Below are 22703 nucleotides of genomic sequence, written 5' to 3'. Positions count from 1 at the left end.
CTTGACTTTATATTGTGTTCAGAGAAGAAAAAATAATTCTGATATTTTTCCAACAATCTCAAAGCTACAATTTCTTGTCAAGTTGAGGGAAATGGAGAAGAAAGAGCCTTCAAAGAAATGATATATTGCTCTCAAGGTTCATAGTGGTGGTGAAACTTAGTTTGGATCAGGGTGAGTAGATTCAACTCCCTCTCAGGCATGGGAAAATAATGAAAAAGTTCATTTTTTCAGGGCCATGGCGTTGTTCAGTGTTGTTCACTATTGACAAGACACAAAGTTTTGCAAGACTAGTTACAGAGGTTCTGAAAACAGACAATGACATATTTTATTGTTGATATTTTTTTAATTTAAAAAAGAATAAACCCTTAGGAAAATTAGAACCACTCAATCGGAAAAAGAAATTATGTATTAGAAATTATTTTATAAATAATTCTATCCTCAAACTTTATAAATGAAATAATGTCGATCATGCAAATTAATTAGAAAGGGCACCGGGAACATTAGTTCCCTGCCTATATAAGGGAGTAATAATAATTAAACAAAACACTATTGAATTTTATATAATATAAAATTATTGGACAATCATCATTGAAATAACTTGCTTGACAGGCAGAGTAATCGTCAAATTGAGGCGAAAGGATAACCTGCGGGCTGCTTAACCCCTTTCGGTGTTCGCCGGATGCAATGATTCTAGGGTTTAGGCCCTAGTTCTGCAGTGTTCAGAAGCACAGCCGAGTATCCTTTTCTTTCTGTAAATTTTGAGAACGGTCGACCATTTTGTCAATGCTGTTACCGATTTGTTTGTTGCCCATTTGAAGCGTTTGACGATAGGTGGGAAACAATGGTTGACTTAATCCCAGGATGAGAACAATATGGAGGCTTCAGTTGGCCGGATACATGGCGTTATCTGTATAAGAAAGGATTATGAAACCTGCTTGAACGAAAAATATAGAATATACCCAGCTAGTGAAGCCAGTCATACATATGTCAGCAAGATCAGGACGGTTAGGTCATTAAAAATTGTGGCAAAGGCCTCATACAGGAAATATGGTGGTCGTATTCCAGAGCTTCTGGCAGCCCTAAAACGGAGGAAGAAGATAGAGGACGCACTGTTTCCATGGGAGACCACGCTGGATGCAAAAGAGATAAGTATTATACTCAAACATCAGTCCGAGTGGGAGAGGGCTGTTGAAATATTTAGATGGTTTCAACTGAAATATTGGCATCAAATCAATGTTATTCACTACAATATTGTGTTCAAAATTCTGGGAAAAGCTAAGAAATGGGACAATTTGAAGAAATTTTGGGAGGAAATGCTGAGAAACAAGGTACCACCTACACATGCCACTTATGCTACTGTGATTGATTCGTATGGTAAAGCTGGTTTGAAAGAAGAGGCTTTCCTATGGTTGGACAGAATGGTAGGGCAAGGCCTGCATCCAGATGAGGTCATCATGAGAACGTTAGTTAATATTCTTAAAAAAGCCGGGGAGTATGATAAAGCTGTACAGTTCTTCCAAGATTGGTCTGTTGGGAAAATTTCTCTTACGACTCAAGCGGGACCTCATTTGCCCCTTGTATCAATAAGCCCTCGGAAAAATAAGTTCATGAACCCTTGCAATGGTGACGCTCAAGTGAGTAGGCCAAGAAACCCTTATACGTATAATACTTTAATTGATACATATGGGAAAGCAGGACGTCTCAAAGAAGCTTTAGATTTATTTCATGACATGTTGAAGGAAGGAGTAACTCCAAATGCTGTTACATTCAATACAATTATTCACATCATTGGGTCTAATGGACGCTTGGATGAGGCAGATGCACTCATGAAAAAGATGGAAAAACTTGGTTGCGCCCCAGACACAATAACATACAATACACTTATTTCATTGCATGCTGAAAATGGAAATGTTGAGAAGGCGTCGTGGTACTTCACGAGGATGAAGGAGGTAGGACTTATTCCCAATGCTGTGAGTTATGTTACTATTTTGAAAGCATTTACTATTAGAAATATGATTAATGAAGTCCATATTGTTGTCCAAGAGATGGACGAGTTAAGAGTTGATGTTCATGAATTCTCGCAATCAGCTGTCACTAGGATGTACATAGGCTTGGGGCTTTTAAATGAAGCATGGGCATGGTTTGAAAGGTTCCATGGTTGTGGGCAGATGAGTTCTGAATGCTATGCTGCCTGCATGGATGCCTATGGGGAACAGGGGTATTGGTTAGAAGCTGAAAAGGTGTTCAAGTGCAGTCAAGAAGGAGGTAGAAAAACAAGTGTAGTGGAGTTTAATGTCATGATCAAGGCCTACGGAATAGCAAAACTTCAAGACAAGGCTCTGAAGTTGTTTGAGAGCATGGAGAGTCTCGGGGTTTTACCTGACAGATGCACTTATAGTACCCTTATTCAAATGTTTGCAAAATCAGATTGTTTGAATGAATCAAAACATTTTCTCTCCAAAATGCAGGAGCAGGGGTTTATTTCAAATTGTGGGTCTTTTTCTACCATCATTGCTGCCTGTGGACGGTTGGGTAAAACTGCAGATGCTGAAGAGATGTATAAATGGATGTTGAAAGAAGAGGTAGAGGCAGATATTACCATCTATGGTGCCTTGATTGATGCATTTGCTGAAGCTGGGAATGTGGAAAAAGTTGTTTATTACTATAGGATAATGAAAGATGGCGGTTTTGTAGCTAACTCCATAGTTTATAGTTCTTTGATTAAGATGTATAGCAAATGTGGCCTTTTGAAAGAAGCTCAAGAAACATTCAACGTGTTGAAGAAATTGGGCGATAATGGAGGAATCTTTTCATCAAATTGTATGATTGATCTTTATGTGCGGGCTGGTTTGGTCACTGAGGCGCAAGAATTATTTCAGCACTTGAAGGAAAGCAGGAAGGCAAATGAATTTTCCTTATCCATCATGTTGTCTCTTTATAAAAGAATTGATAGATACAGCGAAGCAATTGCAATAGCAAAAGAAATGCTGAACTCAGGGTTTCTTACTCATGTTCTCTCTTTCAATAATGTTATTAGCCTCTATGTTACAGATGGAAGACTCAGAGAAGCTGCAAAAGTTTTGCAGAAAATGTTAACACTAGGAGTTTCTCCTAATAAGACTACATTTAGAATATTGGGTATACTTCTAAAGAAAGGAGGGATTCCAAAACAGACAGTGGAGCAACTTGAGTCTTATCATAAAGATTTTAATATGCAACTTTTGATAGGGACAGTTTATTCTATTGTGGGAATGAATGATGAAGCTTTAGAAGCTTTAGGACCTCTAAATGAATTAGAAAATTTGAATCCTGACTTATCTTTTTACAATGCTATCATATATGCTTTGGGCAGTGCAGGCAAGATTGATGAAGCTTCAAAGATGTTAATGAACATGTGTGCGAGAGGCATTGAGCCAGATGTAACCACTTACACAAATATGATAATTGCCTATGGGAAGCTAGGTTTGGTAGAACGTGTTAGAAGCATGTTTCACCTATTGAAACAAAAAGGATTTCAACCTGATGATTCCACATTCACGGCTGTTATAAATGCTTATAAAAGTGCCGGAAGGAGTCATATGGCCAAAATAGTTGCCCAAGAAATGGATTATATGCACTGTTTGCAAGAGCATGGAAATTTTACACATCATTCTATGCCTGTTTGATCTGAAACTTCATCCATATGCAAAGAAATGAAATAAAAGCTGGTATGTGAGGCACGTGCAGTTTTTGCTACAAACTTCTTCAAAGTTCTATTAAATCAGAACGAATTTACTCTAGGAGAGTCATGTTTGTATCATTTTTTTTAGGTAAAAGGTCACAGACCTATATATATATATATATATATATATAAGATAAAGAGGAGTACATATGATAATGGCTGCTTGATACATAAAACAGGCAGCGAGCCAGATATAATCCAAGGAGTTCTCAACCCAAAGACAAAATGAGGATAAGACCACAAAAAAACCAAACACAGAAACAGGGATAACAGCAGACCAAGTTACAAACCGAAGACGAGCACATACAATTGACTGGGATGATACAAAACAGGACAAACTATTAGCTCAACGGTGCAGAAGTAACAAACTTTCGAAGCCACATAACTGACGGAAAGATGAACAGCAGGGGGATTAAATATGCAAGGTAGCAGGGAGAAGCCAATTTGTCCAGTACACCATTGCAAGATTTGGAATCTGAATCAGCAAAGAAAACTGTCCAAATTCATGCCAAGTAAGCGAAATGTGATGAGAACATCCCATCCGCACACCCCAAAGATGTCAGCAACTGTACTTAACCACCATCAGGAAAGGGAAATGAAGAAAACAAATCATTTCTCAACACTCTGACGAACATACCCCGAAAACATTGAAGGAAGAAATAAGTATAATGGTAGGATCATGTCACATCTGTTCATGCCACAAAAACTTGAAAATCGAACACCCTACTCATCCATCATTGCACCCCACTTCAGGCACCAATCAACTGCACACATCATCACATTCAAAACTGGCCCAACATAAAAAAACATCCAAATCAACATGTGCTCAAATCCAACTTGGCAGCCAGCTTGGCTGAAAACCCCATGGAAGAAACCAAATCCCGAACTTTGTGAAAATCCATCTCCAAACTACAATCCAAAGTTGGCTAGACAGTCAGCCATACCATTTGCCTCCCTAAAACAGTGACCCAACTGAAAGACATCCAATCAAGGAAGCAATCTCCACACTTCCCCTAAAACATACTGCAAATCCCAAGAGACAGGATTTCCCAAAGATAAAGCAGAGGTAACCAACATTGAATCACCCTCAATCTAAAGATGAGAGATGCCCAACGACACTGCAAACTTCACTCCTTCCAACAGTGCACAAACCTCAGCCTGGTTGTTTGTCCCATCTGCATTTCAACCCGCAAAGGCCCATACAATGACTCCCATTGAATATCTTATAACACCATCAATTCCTGACATTCCTGGGTTACCCTTTGAGGATCCATCAAAATTCAATTTATGAAATTGGTTTAAGGGGTAACCCAAACAGCCTTCCTCCTGCAATCAACATTAGAACTTTTTCCAACAAGAACTCCTTTGAAATGGATAGAAACATTCCTCCACCTATTTAGAATAAGATTATCAGAAGACGAGAACACAGAGGAAAGACTCGAGAACACAGAGAACAGTCTCTTTGTCCTACGAGTATATGCATATAAGTTATCTGCCACAGACCTACCAATCTGATCCCAAACCTGATAAAAGGAGGAAAACTCCTTCCAAAAAATCCTTTTATTGCTCTCCCAACATATGCTCCACACGACCAAGGCTGGAATAATTCTCTAAATCTCTGAGAAGAAGGAACCTTTATTAAGTAAAGGCCAACCCTCAAGCAAACTTGACAGAGTTTGGAAGGGGATCCGACCATCCCAATTTATCAAGAGCTCTGGACCAGCATTCATTGGCAAAATCACAGTTGAGTAATAAATGATCAGCATCCTCCCTGAATTTTTGTATCATATTAGAATTGCAGATAAAAGAAATTAAGGTTGTGCCATTGTTCTATTAAACTATGATTGTAAGAAAGAAAATAAACTTAGGTTTTCTGGAGTGGAATCTTTATGTTTATGTTTCATGACATTTTCAGTGTGCACATATTTATGATGAAAAGGAAATGGGATCATCTTTGGGTCTGTAATTCATTTTTGTTGCTTGAGAGAGGACTAAGAGCCCCTACTTTGAAAGTTGAAGAACATGATGTACTAAAACCAGTTATTAAGGCAATACTTGGATTTTAATCCACAAAAGATTTAATATATCTTAATCTTGTAATAGCAAAATAATGTGATAATTAAATTTCATTGTTTATGGAAAGAATTGTACAACTGCAAAGCACAAGAGGCATCTTTGTTCATTTCAGGAAAAGTAAGAAAATAAGTCGGAAAAATAAGAAAATAAGTGTTAAATGAACAACTTATAAATCTTTTCTTGTAGAGTTCCACAAAAACTTATTACAAATCCTTTAATGACAAAATAATACAAACATGAAGAGAACATGTGAAAATCAAGAATCACACCACAATACACAACAAAACACCAAATTTACAAGGATTGTTCATGCTCAACGCAAGAAAAAACTTATTATCTGCAAGAAAAGACTTACTATTTGGAAGAAGGCTCATTGCCTAGATGAAGAAGGATAAAAGAGAAAAATTCCAACACTAATTCACCTCAGTTTCTTGATAGCAAGATTTGTAAATAGCTTTTATGCATTGCTTCTGATAACTAATACATGAAAGTCAATACTACATAATACAACACTTCACACTTACTCATATGCACACATATAGGAAGATAGATTCTTTCACAAATATTGATCGCACAAGATTCTCTTTCCCATATCATGATCGTGCGTGCTCCATCAACGTTTTATCCTTAATTTATACCATCCTCATACTTCAAAAACTTCCAAAGTTGGCTAAGCATCCTAATTGAATATAATTCAAATAAGATCGACACTTATGTATTCCTTCAATGAAAAGGAAGAAAAGTGGACAACACACCTTGACTAGGACCGAATAAACAACATATATATTAGTCTTCAATTTACATTCATCGAAACTTTTAATGTGAAGGTACAAACACCTAAAACTTGCTAGACCTAGAGTGAACACCATCAAACTTTGAACACACACCTCTAAAACACAAAATCTCACATCATCTAAACCAAACAAAGATAAGAACATTGGAAGCACAATTTTGGACCTGTAACACTAGAAATTAACAAGCAGAGAAATGTGAATCATGTATGTCTCAAAGAAACTATGTCAACTACTTTTACATATTGGTGAGTACAAGTTCCTTAGGATTGCATTCGAAGCACAACATTTTAAACCAAATACCTTTGAATATTGCTTGACGACGCTCAAACTGCATGAATAGATTTTCAATATAGAAGAAACACAAAACAAAATTCTCAACACCATTGCAAAGAAAAAGAAAAAACATCTTCAAAAACCAATCACTAGGTAATAACAATAGAAATATGTTGACATCAATGACAACATCAACTTGTTTAAATTATCTCAATGATTTTGAAATTATAACCTAATTGAAGCTCATAGCTTTATGCTACTAATATTTGAGGCGAATCTATTGAAGTAACTCATTTTGATAAGAACTTTATTGCAAAGTAATTTCCTATATTTGATTGTGTGAATTTTTTGAGTTCAATGTTTTGGATCACAGAGTATAATCCATCGTCAAGAAAGATCATAAGAACAAATAAATGATTTAACAAACAGGAGAGCCTAAATAGGAGGGAGAGAGAAGCATTTGACCGAGAGGGAACATAAAAAGAGGAAATAAAATCAAAGAGATGACAATAAAGACGAAGAGGAAATGCGAGAAGAAAATTAGAAAGGAAAAATAGCAATAAGAAACAAGTGTTGCACACAACAATAGTCCTTGCCTAATGAAATATAGTGGACTTTCTTGGTGTAGTTATTATTGCCTAATTTGTGGTTTCATAGTCACTTTGAAGAAAAAAATCCCTTCGAGTGCATAAGCAAAAGTAAAACATTTAGGCTAAATTGGGTGTGATAGAAAAATCCAAAGAAAATTTACTTTCAATGAAATTGGTATTGTAGAGCTATTTAAAGTCACAACAAACGAAAATCAAAAGATGTTTGTAATAGAGAAAGTGGAATAGGCTTACTATTCTGCATACACTTGCTTATTGCTTATATGATTTAAAAAAGAATTGTATTACAATAGTAATTGCACACCAATCTAGCATGTCACATGTGATATGATTTGTTACTATTTAATGTGTTTATTTTGTCTACAAATCAATATTTTGTGGGAAATAATTAGAACCCTTTAATGTTAACTATCCAAGCTTAAAGTAAATTAACGTTTACAAACATAAACATCACTAAAGTATCTACTTGCTACCATCATTTGGTAGGAATTTCAAAGAAACCAAATCTTGATAATTTGAATGAAAATGCAGTGATAGAGAGGGGGGCCTATATAATTCAAGATATGAGGTAAAAGGATACACCAAAGAATTGGGGCTGAATTGGCAAGTAGTGAAGTTGGTCTAATTGTTGCACTTTGAATTCTAAGGATCACACTTATCGAGATTAAACTCAACAATTATTTTGGAGCATTAAAACTATTATACACAACCTTAGTGGTTAGATAATATTTTATTAGTTCATCATCTATTAGATTCAAATCCTTCATGATAATAATTTCAACTTGTTCTAGCTAACTACTCAACCATTAATCTTCCTAGTTGTAGGACAAAGACAAAGATGAGAGAAAGAAAAATGACAAAGAACTTAAAAACCAATTATCGGGATTCCAAAATTCCTTCAAACCCCAAGAAAATGTAAGAACTTAAAAGACCCCCTCAAAGGAAATAGGACCTTAAAATGAAGAATATTGTCCTGTCAAGGCCAATGGTCTCCAGGTTTGCCCAAAAAAGCTACTAATTCATAGGGAAAAGCCTAAGAAAAATATACCACTTTATGTCTATATTATGTGTTCGGGCATGAGTATATAGGCTTCTATTGCCTCTAAGTATGAAGTGAAAACAAGGTACAAAGTGTCCAAAGCACATATATACAAATGGAGATTGTGGAGGTTTTTGCATGTGACTTGTCCAAATAGAGTAGAGTATTATAAGATGCAAATAAGAAGTAATCTTCAAAGATGTAGAAAGGAGGGAGTGGATAGCAAGATATGGAACAAAACCAAATAACAATAAAAAGGGCATTATGTAAGCAAAATTAAAAGAATTCTGACATTAATAGGGAAGGTTTTAAAAGGTAGGACACATTGAGTATCAATATTTGATTGAAAGCATAACACATAATTGCATTATAGAGTTAGAGCATAAATATACATTGACAAGCAAAACTGGTGATCTCAAATGTCAAGACAATGTCATGAAATGATTATAGTACTAACCAAAGAATGCAGTGTGGAATAGTAAGAACACAACCAAATGTGAAGGTTGCAAAAAGATTGTTATAAAAGACCAAAAGCTTGTTATCAATAATGAGATGATATACACTAGGATCAATAAAACAAGTAGACAATAGTTTACCCTGTTAAATCAAAAAGTCATTTCATTGAATAGTTTTCAAGAGAACAAGAAGCCATGATATTGGAAGAAAATTATTCCTAATATTTGAAAACTAGCATGTTAGGTACTAGATTTAGTAATCATAATATTTGTATAAAATTGAACCAATACTCATTAACCAATTTGCTTGGACTGTACCCTTTAAAATTTAATGTTGTAAAAATTAACTAGTTCTATTAAGAAACTGGTATTGCTTGAACAACAATATTCCTTTCCCTATGGAAGAGGGCCTAAAGGCATGCTAAAAGTGTTAAATGTAACTTTTGGAAGAAATGGATTGCTCATCTTATACCAAGGATGAAATATAACAACTTATAAATATTCTTAGTTTCATTAATGTCTAGTTGATGGAAATAAATTCATTATATGCACACAGACAATTTCTACCACTTGTGATCTCCACAAGCCACATCAGCTTTTGCCAAGTTGACCTAACTATCTTCCTAATAGAGATTAGGTATAGTAATGTCTCCATTAATTTTCTTTCCATGTTCCAATATAGCTAGACTTGTTCAAGCCCTTAACATACACATAAAGGTAAATTTGTCTAGTTTCATATCCAACTCTTGAATTTGAACTTAAATCCCCCATTGAATTGTAGGGTGAATAGTAGCATACTATTTATTGGTCAAATGTTATGCCAAGTTCAATCTTAAATTGAGAAGATGGAAAATCTCAACACATGACTTCTTATTCAGTTTTTAATCCATCTATAACCTTACTTAGTTAATTAAGCTAAAGATACCTGAGAGTATTATTTAGAAGATTTTTTTATCTAGTAGAATAGAATAAAGCCATTTACAAAAAATATATTTTTGAGAAACAAAAAAAAATTTACCATGTAAAATATTTCCTATGATTGATCTGCACCATGACAACCATCCAAAATTTGGTTGAAATAAAAAATAGAACATACTAAATTTCATTTCAAAAAAGTATTTTAACAAATAGAGTCTATACATAATAGAAAAAAAGGACATTTCTTCAATCATCTTATAACATATACTAATCAAGAAACTTCTATCCAATAAATTCACACCCAACTAAATATGACATAAACCATCATAGAACTAAACAATATCTATATTGAAAAAGAAGCATACATAAGCTTCACAAGAGTGCATGGATGCTAACACATATTTTACTTCCATGGAGCTCGGGTTTGCAAGGAATACCTTCTCCAAATGAGGTAAACTACAATGCTCAACCAAAACTAAGTAATTAGAATGCTCATTCATTCCATTCATTACTCTTATTGATGGTCTATAAGAATGTTTTTCTTGTGTCCTTTCCATAACTTGTATCCACCAACTACATAATTTCTTTTTAAAAATATAACATAAACCATCAAATTATGCCCTTAAAAGGTCTCGCTACGATTTATATATATATATGAAACAACATTTTGATGATTCAAAAAGAAAAAGATTAAAGACCAATGAGACAATATGTTGAGAAGTTTAATCCACATCTACATATGCCACTTGGTTCAGGGCATAGCTATCGATTTTCAAAGGACGATCCCTTGGGTTCTTCCAATTTCTATTTCCTAATCAATTATGTTGAATCAATTCATCACTATTACATGCATTATATGATTGGTCAATGCACATAAGGATAGAGCTGGTGAGATGCAACCATACAGTGGAAAAAGATAGTTTCAACTTCTATGCAAATATTTTTTCATTTGCACCTCTAAGTTTGTTGAAAGTTGGAGAGCCAAACTTGTCATATTGATTGGAAAGAGATTTATCAATAGCTCTAGTAGACCAAACTTCTCAGTATTTCATTCAATTGATAAATATTAGTGTTGGTGATGACCTACTTGCCACATCTACTTCCATTATTATGGTTAGTTCATGCACATTAATTTCTCTATTGGAGCTATATATATATATATATATATATATATATATATATGGACAACTTCAACCCAATACATGCTCAAACTCCAAAAAGCTTCCTTAGCATTTCCCTTTGGTACCTATTTCCAAGTTTATTCCATATGTGAGATAAACATACCTTTCATTACCTTGCATTTTTGAAATAATTTAGTCCTTCGTTTGAATCTTGTGCATTTAATTTAGTTATCTGCGTTTCATTTGCTTCTAGTTCATTCACTCACTCTATGTCACTTAATTTTAAACAATAGAACTATAAATTTGTCCATAATATACCCAATGCAAGTTTGGTAATTTATGCATTAGAATGAAATTAAAGAGTGGTTGGTGTTTAATATGAAGGCCAACTTATGTTGCAAGAGAAACTCTAAGAAATTTCTTGCAATCAGATGAAGCTACTTGGTTCTGAACACTGTTTTAGATGCCAACTACTTATAGTTGGTAAGAAATGAACTATATTTATATGTATGTGAAATTACAAGGTTTATTAATCACAAATCTTTATTAAGATTTTGAGCATAAAGAGGTGCAAATTTAAGATATCTTGAAGTTTATCTATTTTCCAAGGAGAAGTACTATGTCCATGAGGGGTACTAGTTAGTCTGTGACCTAAAATAATTGCCATATTAGAACCAAATTTACATAACTCTCATACTGTGGAAAAAGAACATTGCAATATGTAGGTGATAATGGATAAGGATACAATGATATTTTAAATTCATAAATTGGAAACCTGTAGCTAAGTATACTGGGCTTAAAATGTTTCCATTCATTATTCCATTACTCAAAATTATGATTTAGATTTTAATAATATTTCTTACCCATTTTTTTTTAGTGACTATGTATTTTTTTCCATTGTACCTAATGTAATCAAATAAATTTATAGTGTGGCAAAATCCTTGAACATGATATCACCTTATAGCTAGGGCATGCACAACTCAATAAGAAAATAAATAGGAATTAATCTATGATGGCATTTATTCACTTAACCAGTAACTATTTAGTAACCTTATTAAATAAATTACTAGCAAACTATGCTTTTTTTTTTTTTAATCAAAGAGGGGTAAACGCTTTTGACCTGGAGCTATGAACCAGTGAGGCCACAAACGGGGGACCTCATCCCCATGAGATTTGAACCTTGATGGCAAGGATAACAACACAACAACTTAACCATCACAACATGCCACTATTGGCACTAGCAAACTATGCTTGATAGTATATACAACTCCTAATTTTACTAGAGGGGCAATATCTCAGCAATACACCATTCTTATGTTATTTGTAAAGAGAAAAGTATAAGAGTACAAAAAGAAAGGAATACAAAACTAATTACTTAATACACATATTATGATCTCAAGATTTGAGATTGGAGATGAAAAACTCAAAACTTTAATTTTTGCAAGATGACATATGAATAGAACAATATGTATGAAGATCAAAACCTTGTAGTAAAAGTTAAGTTTGCATATATTCACATTTACTGAATAGACCTTCAGCAACAAAAAGTAGAATATGACTTATGAATCAAAAAATTTACCTTCATACCAAATTTCAAAAAAATTATAGACATAGTAATGTTGGAAAATATAAGAGTTGTCTAATAAATAGGGGTAATAGCTAGTAGAGTAGATCTACCTCTTAAAATGGAACTTCTTTGCAAACAAAACTTTAAGAAACCAATAAAATTTATGATTGATGAACAAGATTTAAATTCGAATGGTTTTTCACTACCTTAGTCTACAATGGACAAAAAAAAAGTTATAGATGAAAAAAGGAATATGTTTGTATTGTAGCAAACTACAGGGTTCAAGTGGAGAATCATTTTCCCATCTTAGTAATAGTTCAAACAAAATCATTATTATCCTGTAAAATGTAGTCAAATGTTTGGAGCATAAAACTAGTCCATCAAGAAATAGAAAAAAATAAATATTAGTGCTTTGAGAGCCTTAAGAGGAGTCCATTGGAATTTCTTGATCTGTGCTCCCAATGTGCACAAAATTGATTTTACTAAATTACCACAACTAATTTAGAACCGAAGCCCCTAAAACATCCACGATAAAATTGGCATGAACAAAAAATTAATGTCCGACATTTTTTCTCTACAAATTGCAATAGAGAATTACATTTTTGTTAATAATATATTTCATTGGATCAACTGGGTATGAGGCTAAAGAAAGTAGAGTCTACAGAAAATTGTACTGTCATTGATGATCAAAATGTGTGGAGAGACATATGCCATTTGCCCTTCCTTTTACACTCCAAGTAAAGACATGCATGATTGCAATATACGATATCTTCCAACACCCCCATTTTCTACTTAAATTTCTCATCAAAAAGAAAAAATACTATTAGGAAAAAATAATTAAGACAATCAAAAAAAAAATTCAAATTCAAAATTTTATTTTAATAGAAAATATTTTCCCAGACCATAGTATAAATGGGATTTATCACAATTTGCACTATTCTAGAGATAGGAACGAAAAGGTCAAAATAGCTCGAAAATATTAGTCCTCATGGCTCGAAACCATTAGTCTCTGCCATTAGAAGGAAGAGAATAATAATATAAAAGAAAAGAAGTAGAAGAATAAGATTTAAAATTGAAATATACTATATAACATTAATAAAATAAAATAAAATAAATGTTACTTATTTTAATATACATAATTATTGATATTAATAATTACAAATATAATTTGTTGATTTTTTTAATTTTTTTTTTGGTTTTTTGTTTGGTAAGAGGTCGAAGCCAAGATTAATTATTATGTATTATTATTAATTATTATTTTATTAAGAACGAGTAGATTCGAACCAACGACCTCTCCGATAAGAGGCTCACAATTTACCATTGTGTTGTAGGCTCTTGCCTATAATTTGTTGATATTATTAATAAAGGAAGAAAGAAATTAAATCTCAATTTTTTTTTAATAAAGACAACAATTAAGAATACAAGAGCTCTAGGAGAGTTTGAGTCCCTCGTGTTATTGGTAAATCATACGTGGAAATTAGTTGTTAAATGGCCATGTACACAACATCTTGACTAGTGTGAGGTTTTGGTTGCAAAAAGGCAAAAATATATTTTTTTTTCATCTTTGCATGGATTAATATTGGCAAAAAACATGTATTAAAATTTTATAACATGATAGATTGGTTGGTTTTGCTCTACTAGGGTCTCATGCAATCTTTGAGTTTCATTGCATACGACTCTCTATCTAAGCTCTCCTTCTATGTTTACCACTTGTCAAACCGCATTTAGTGTAAGAGTTTTTAGGCTAGTTTACAATGGCCCCAACCAGTGGTGACCCAGTTGTTGATACTAGTGTTCACATTGTTGCTTTGGAAAGCCATGGCGCCTCCATTGAACAAACATCCTTGCAAATTCATCCTGAATGTCTTTCACGAGGTTATCCTAATATTATCCTTCCTTTGCAAGAATTTGATGCTGCTTACGATTAGTTAGAACAACACACATTGATAGGGTATTTTGTGGGTAGGACTCCTCCTGAAGCTATGCTCCGAGAATGGGTAAACAAGAGCTAGACTCCTCATGGAGTCCACATTAATGTTATGAAAAACCTTACATTTTGTCCTTGTTTTGCCAACTGTCTCAGACAGATGTGGTTTTTAACAATGGACCTTGGTTAGTGCATTCTTCTCTACTAGTTTTTCAAACATGTTTGAAATACTTCACTATCTCCGATGACAAAAGCTTAGGGTTCCTATGTGGGTCAAGTTACTAGTTATACCCTTGCCTTGTTGGCCTTTTATTGAGTCCATTGCCAATACTCTTGGCAAAGTTATTACCAAAGAACATGAATTTTTTTTCAATGCTTGTCCTTAGAAACACGTGTGTGTTGAGGTTAATCTCTCCAAGGATCTCAAGGATTATGTGGAGATTCAGATTGGTTCTCAAACCTTCTCTCAAAAGGTGCTCTATTTGAACCTGCCCAACACTTATTATAGGTACTAATCAACGAAACAAAAGATCAGGATTGCCCTTTGGCTATGCCTAGGGTTAAAGCCCTGTCTAAGGAGGTCGTTGCCAAATCAATAGAAGGGAAACAAAAAGAAGAATGCACTACTATTGGGGGCAAGGGCAATATTCCCTTAGCTCCTAAATAATCATATGTGGCTATCATTTTGGTTCCTCCTATTTTAATAGGAGTGCAAACCCCAACCATTGTAGGGTTGATGATAGTTTTTCTAGAATCAAACCCTATTGTTTTATAGGTTTCAAACCCTGGTAGTTCATAGGGGATCAAGGGGGCTGCAAGGGCTACCACTTCTGTTGTGGTTCACACTTCATTTTTTGCATCCTCCATTGTAACTTAGAATGTGTGGTGTTCTTGTAGTCCTCCTGGATATGCTAAGAAACCAGAGGAGAAAAGAAGGATTATCAGTCTAGAGGATTTTCCTTCTAGCTTCAACCAAGTTTCAACTTTCTTGCACAATAGTTAATCCTCTCTCAAGGACAAGGAAGATATGGAAGAGTTTTCATGATTTTTTTATCATGGAATGTACGAGGTCTTATAAACCTCTCAAAAAAGTCCTATGTCAGGGACACTTGTCATAGACTTGGTAATTTAGATTTTCTTTTCATGCAAGAGGTTAAAATTTATGGTTACATGCTTTCCTCTACATGTCGCATCATTTCGTTGGATGGCATTATGTTTTCCTCTCAACACAAAACTTGTAGAGATGGTGTAGTTACTCTTTTGTCACCTCATCTTCATTTTGTTATTATTTCACATGGTTCTAATCCCATGCACATAATAATTTGGCTTTTTCTTTCTATCAACAATCATTCCTTTGGAGTAGTTAATGCTTATGGTTCCAATGATTCTATAGAAAGATCTCAATTGTGGGGTTGGATGGCTAACAACTTGCCTCTAGTTACTTGGGTTATGTGTGATGATTTCAATATGGTTGAATTGGCCTCTGACAAAGAAAACATCTTGCCTTTTTCCTAGACAACTAGGGAAAGGGAAGCCTAGTACTACATGTGTAATAAATTGGGCCTTTATGATCTCAATACTAATTGTCGCCAACATAGTGGGGTTTGACACACTTGGTCTAACTTTTGAGTTGGCTCTAACCACATTTTAAAATGTCTTGATCATACCATGATTACTACACAATCTTTTTTCTCCTTTTCTAAGGATCAAGATTTACCTATCATTCCCCTACCATATGTAACATTATCTAACCAACATCTCATTTATTTTCCCATTTCTTGGCACACAATTTTCCAACAATTTGTCAAGATGTAGTTTTTCCTCAAAACATCAGTGCTGATGCATGCTTCCACTATTGCTCATACCCTACGTGTCTAGAGTTTGGAGCCACATCTGCATTCTTAGATAGGTTGGATTCAATAATGGAATGATGCTATTACTAGAACTACTAGATTTCTATGCATCTATGGGTGGCAGTTGGTGGTTTTTAGATGATAGTCTTATGAATCCACTACCACGACTCTTAAGAACTTATGAAGCTCTCACCCTTAACCCTTTTCATGTTGATTTGCAAATTCATCTTGCCAAGATTCATCATGAAAAACAAATTATAGATAGCTATGCTTCTCGAGGGGCCCAAATCAAAGCTCGCCTCCATTGGTTGGAGGTTGGCGATAAGGCTTATAAAGAATTCTTTTAGGCTCTTAGAGCCCGTCATACCAATTTTGGGATTAAAAAGATCAAACAGGGCAATTCTATTCTCTCCAGTCTCCCTAACATCTTGCAAGTTTTTGTTCACCACTATGAAAATGTTTATGCTTCACAAGGAAATTCAGTTACTTGGAAGAAAGCTCTCAGAAAGTGTATTTTTGTTACTCCAAATTGCCTAGTAGTCAAGCAATGTGCTTTCTGTGAGAAGCTTCTCACCATCTGGAACCTCAAGGATGTAGTCTTTTCCATGGCTGATGACAAATCCTCTAGGTGTGATGGGTTTCCCTATGAATTTTACAAACACCTTTAGGAGTCTATTGGTCCTGACTATTTTAATATTCAAATGGGAAGAATGCTTCTGAGAGGGGGGGTGAATCATAAGTATTACGCTTTATCCATTAAAACTTTTAACTGAAAGTAAATTGCATGCATGTAAACATATGAAATAAACATAAAGTAAACACATGCATCAACAACACATAACACTAGATTTTGGTAACCCAGAAACCCTCCAGGAATAAGAAGGTAAAACTTGGGTGGGGATGATACCCACAAAATCACTGCAACAATAATTTTTTTGACCACTTTTGATGGTCTACCCTGTGAAAGGCCTGCCCTGTTAAAGCTTTACAGTGTATCAATAGTGACCTGCTTAAAGGATTTACAAACACTTTTCATTAAGTGTCACCCTGTTAAAGGATTTAATCACCTCTTCAAAGGATTAACAACCTAGCTGTTAAGCTAACATATCAACATAGGATTTCCTTTCTAATACAATTGCTAGAGAGTATTAAGTATAATAAACCTGATAGCTTACAATCCTTGATTGCTGAATTCAGGCACTTGATCTGCTCTCTTTGATCTTGATTCTTTGAAATCTAATATCTGTTTGTATCCCTTGCTTTGTTATGATCAACTGAATATCTAATTGTTGCTCTCTTCCTCTAAGTCTTTTCACTCTTCACTCTAAATTTTATTATATTTTCCTCATACACTTCTTTTTTTTCATATACACAATGAGATTTCTTCTTCCTTATAAAGAATTTTGAAGACTTAAGGTTAGGTATGGATCTATGATCCATATTGAATCTTTATTTCTCGCTCATTTCTTGCACTTCTATTATTGGTTGCATGCCTTCTCCATTTTTCTTATTGGCTGCATGTAGATTGCATAGGAAGTACAAAAGATTCGATCTTATCACTTAGATCCTTCGGGATTCATCATATGTTGGCCATAAAAATGGTTTACATCTGAGTTTGTGCCTTCTCAAACTCATATGTGCATTCTATGTTACTCGACACTTTCTAATTCTTGATGCTCTACACATATAAGCAAACTAGCTCACTTGGCTCCTGTAGTGATTCTATCCCGCTCAGCATCATCTATGACTTGGCACCTATATATTACTCGGCACTTGTATCATGCTCAGCACCTGAAGTCACTCGACACTTGATCTTCACTCGACACTTGAAGATCACTCGGCACCTATTGGAATTTTGACTAGGCACATGTTGTGGCTCGGCATACATAGTGTACTCGACTTTCATGTAGAAAGTGGTTAAGTGTGTTGGCACTCAAATGTCAAAACCATTCTAAGTCTAACAATCTTCCCCTTTGACATGAGTGTCAAAAATACTTAAGAATTATTTATCTAACCTTATGAGTACATCATTCATTCAGTTCAACATATGCACAAAATCTCAAAACTTGTTCAAATTTTTTGTAAGGAACAGTATACCTTAAAATACCTTAAAATTCTTATAACTCCCCCTAAGCTGATTGTGCTATCCATTCCTGTAACCAAAATTCTAATATATTTGATACTCTTTAGCTGTGCCCTATTTCTTTACTCTATACCTATGTTATACAATATATCTCCCCCTTTGTTATATCTCCCTTATTATATTTCTTCTTATTATATCTCCCCCTTTTTAATTTATCTCCCCCTTTTTGACACAAATGTCAAAGGGTACTAAGGGTTAAGACCATATTTCACCAAAAATGCACTATTTACCTCCATAATCATCTTGAGAGCTGCATCCTAATTATGCAAAGCAATTTCCAATGACTTGTGTTGGATGGCAGTCTCTACAGGAAGGTGAACAAGTCCATCTAAAGTAGAAAGATTAGGATCTTTCTTGAGAAAAATTTTAGCATAGGCTTGTTCTTTATGGAGTACTTCCAAATGTGGGGTAATGGAAGATTGGAGCTGCATCAGTTTGGCCTTGATGGTGGCCTCTTTTGTTGTCAACACAGCTACTTCCTTCTAGGTGTGAAGCATTTGATTAAAGTGCTTCTCACTTTGAGCTGGATCTTTTGGTAGCTGCATTCTTGAGATCTTCAGATTCCTCTCCAGACTCATTATTCTTTGGCTTGTCTCCTGTGTGAAGTATAAAAAGTCACACAGCTTTTTGTACAATGAGAATATATATCCTCAAGTACCTTTTTCACTTTGTCAATCATCTTTTCCAATTCAACCTAGGAAAGTGCAATTTCACTAGATATTTTCTCATTTACTTTCCCTTGGAATTTCCTTTTAGAACATTCCATAAGTTTTACATTAGTTTCTTGCTCTTCATTTGTTACTTAGTCAACGATATCTGACAATTGTTCCATTATATGCTTTGTCTCATCTAGTGACTACAAGTTGAAGGCATCCATAAAGATGTCCTTAATCTCATGAAATACTTTCTTTTGTTTATACTCCTTCCTGATTATCTCTTGCCTCTTTCTTTTATTCAATGCTTCCTACACCATAGTGATTTGATCAATGCTTATTTTTTTTGAGTCATAACTAGGTATGACTATCTCGTCATCTAATTTAGGGTCTCCATAGTGACACACCCTTGCAAATTTTGTAGTACTTGATCCTGGTGCTGACATTTGCAGTGGCATTGCATCATTGCTTGGTTGTTTCAAAGGAGTCCCCGAGGTAGGAAAATTTATCAATGTTTGTATTGCCTCCTGCTCTTTAGTGTTTTTCTATGCTTCCTTCTCTTCCTATTTGCTACCTTGGTCAATTATAAAAATGTGAGGAGGTGCACCTTGTGTTTGTACTGTAGGATCAGATGCAACAGTCTATCCTATTTGTTCTATATGTTTGTCTCCTTCTACACTCGGCTTCTGCACTATGGTGTCAACTGTTCCTGATGTAACAACTATTTGCATTTGAAGTTGAACACTAGTAGCTATAGAGATGATGGAAGGTGGTTCTTGTGGATTCACCTTATCTTTAATTGTGTCAGCTACTACCTTTTGTAATTCATCCACACTGACCAATACTAGATTTGTACATAATTTTTCTTGTTGTGTGGATTGGTCAAGGATCTTTTTGAGATCCTCTACAGTTAAAGGATTGATGTTCTGAGTAGAAGTGTCAGGAACATCCTTTATAGTTATAGTGTCTTCAGGTGTGATGGTTACATGAGGAGGACTAGGAGGTGGCAATTGTGTGTCTTGCACACTCTGGTCTTGTTGCTGTTCCTGCTCAGTTGTTGTCGTTTCATCTTTTTTTTGTCTCTCCTCCTCCTCACCTTTTTCTTTCTCCTCTTCATCTTTCTTTTCTTCTTCCTTCTTCTCTTCTTCTCCTTTTTATGTAACCTTTTCTTTTACCTTCTCTTTTTCACTAGGCTCTGCCTTATCTTCTGGTTCAGTGTTTTTTCCCTCAAGGGGATCTTCTTCTTCATCCTTGATAGTAGTCAAACCATATATCAACTTCCATATTTTTGTGGACTTACTGACAACATCTTCAATCTTGTTTTGTAGGATGCTAAAGGCTCTATACTTTGGTGTGAACTTGCCACTATGTTTCTTATTAGCCTTTGTTATTTGACCTCTTGTTAGGTCAGACATCACTTGTGCTAAGGTAGATTATCTTATCTCCTTTTCCATTTTTAGACAATAATGCCATTTATTTTCAATTATCTCATATAATTCCCTAGGCATGGTATTGTCTAGCTCTAGAGGTGTATACTTGAATTCAGCCATCATGGCATATACTGATTCCTATATTTTTTTTTTCTCTTCTCTACTTAGCTTGTTGAAATCAATATTTTTCAAATTAGTAAAATATGAATTCTTAATATTTTCACAAATTTTATCTATGGCTGATTTGGGAGGATGACTTACCACTCTAAATTGGCTGTTATCTTTTGACTCTGTTCTCTCTTCCTCATCAAAATCTGGTTGTGCTACATATTTTCTTCTTTTCTTCTACACTTCACAAATCTGTTCAATGGCCTTCTTCTTCTCTTTAATTTGTTCCTTGGCCTTTTGTGAAGATGCTCTTGTGGTAGCCCTAGTGACTAGTATCGGTGGCTTGGCTTGGGTTGGCTTAGCAACCTTCTTTGCTTTAGGTTGGGCTGGAGGCTATACTGTTGCCTTTCTTTTCTTTGGCTCAGCTTGGGTTGGTGCTTCCTTGGCTTCTTGTTTCTCGGCACCTTCCTCATTATCTTCACCTAGGCCTTGAGTTAATTCCATTGGGCCTTGCCCTTATTCATCCTCATCATCATTATCAACATCATCATCTTCTTCTTCTTCTGCTGCCTCAATTCCTTCACCAAATTTCTTCTTTATTTAGTTCACCAATTTATCTTTCTTCTTAATTACAAAGGCAGTCTTCAACTCTATTTCAACTTTGGATTTAACAATATCATCTGTGCCAAAAGGCTTGGCAGACTTGTCTATTTCTTCTACAAGCAATGCAGTGATTGTTGTTGATGCGTCATCCACATCTAGTTCATAACCCAATGGCCTTAACCATCTCAACTTTGGAGCTACTGCTTGGATATAGGTGAAATCAATATCAACTAAGAATCATATGTCATTGATATGTTTTTCCACCAAGGAAACTGGTATTCTTACCCTTTGCTTCATAGATTTCTTGAAATCCTCAAAATAGCTTGTCATATGGGCTTCAAAGTTGTCACCCATCTGATCAATGAACTCATTGATTTGTGTAATTGCAGTTTTGTTAGGATTCCAATTCACCTTTCCTATAGAAGGAAACTCTTCCATAACATAAAAGAATATAAACATAAGAACTGAACCAAATTTGCATTGAGCACCTTTTGATCTCCTTATTGCTCCTAGGTTTTCTTTTATCTACTACAACAAAAGTTCTGACAAATCATATGTGTGATCTCTCTTTACCAGTTTGTAGGGTACATCAACAGCTATGCATGGCACATTGTTCAATCTATTGGATTGATAGAATTTGTGGGATATTATTCTCACAGAAAAATCTAGAAGAGGATCAGTGACAATATCAATAGTCATACCCCTCTTATTCCATTTTGCACCTATATTCTTTTCAATGATCTCTTTGGAATCACTACCCAGGTTCTTAGGCCGATCGAGGGTTGGAAAACCCATAACCCTATGCACTATCCTTTTTGTAATCTTTACTGGACCTTTTTCCAGCCAAAAAAATCCATCATGAATTTTTCTTAAAACAATATGTATCCATTTAGTTTTGAATCCTATAGGGTAAACTAGGGCATTGGTCAAACCCTTTCTCTCAACTATCTAGAATTCATCCTTCACAATCTTGTTCTCACATAGTTTGTCATAGGCTTGGAATATTTCAAGATCACCTATGGTGTCAATTTTGCATTTATAACACTTCCTTACATCTTGCACCATGACTACTTTGGATGGGATAGTGGATAATGCGCCAGCAAGGTCATTTTTTTAGGCGACTTCTAGAATTGGCCTAAATTTAGGTTGTTTAACCTCATTACTGACTAACTGAAACTCATGATATCCTTTTCCCTTGGGGTTCTTAGAACTAGAAGCCATTATATCGATCTAGGGTTTTAAAAGATTAAAACTTTAACACTGCATAGCTCGGCACTTGATAAATACCTTTGATCGACGAAATTTATCTTGAATCATTGTTGAAATCCATGCAAATGGCTTCGATGTAGTTCTTTGATCTCTCTTGTGCTCTTCTCATCTTTGTACTACATTTGAATGGTGAGAAATGATAAAA

At 34.8% G+C, this 22703-nt stretch overlaps 1 protein-coding gene across 1 annotated transcript; it reads left to right on the top strand.

Moving 5' to 3' along the window:
- The first annotated feature begins 612 nt into the window (after positions 1 to 612).
- Positions 613 to 5611, top strand: LOC149540548 (pentatricopeptide repeat-containing protein At1g73710-like). The gene has a single exon (XM_089801638.1). It carries the CDS (start codon positions 873 to 875, stop codon positions 3663 to 3665), a length of 2793 nt encoding a protein of 930 aa, XP_089657764.1. The 5' UTR covers positions 613 to 872; the 3' UTR covers positions 3666 to 5611.
- The last annotated feature ends 17092 nt before the right edge of the window (positions 5612 to 22703 follow it).

Source organism: Cupressus sempervirens, chromosome 9 (assembly GCF_028749045.1).
Source record: "Cupressus sempervirens isolate cs-2001-9-10 chromosome 9, ASM2874904v1, whole genome shotgun sequence".
Classification (NCBI taxonomy): Eukaryota; Viridiplantae; Streptophyta; class Pinopsida; order Cupressales; family Cupressaceae; genus Cupressus; species Cupressus sempervirens.
This window is presented reverse-complemented; position numbering and strand designations above follow the sequence as displayed.

Excerpts from the sequence above, each read along its gene's own strand:
- LOC149540548 (XM_089801638.1), top strand. The coding sequence starts at position 873 with ATGGAGGCTTCAGTTGGCCGGATACATGGCGTTATCTGTATAAGAAAG.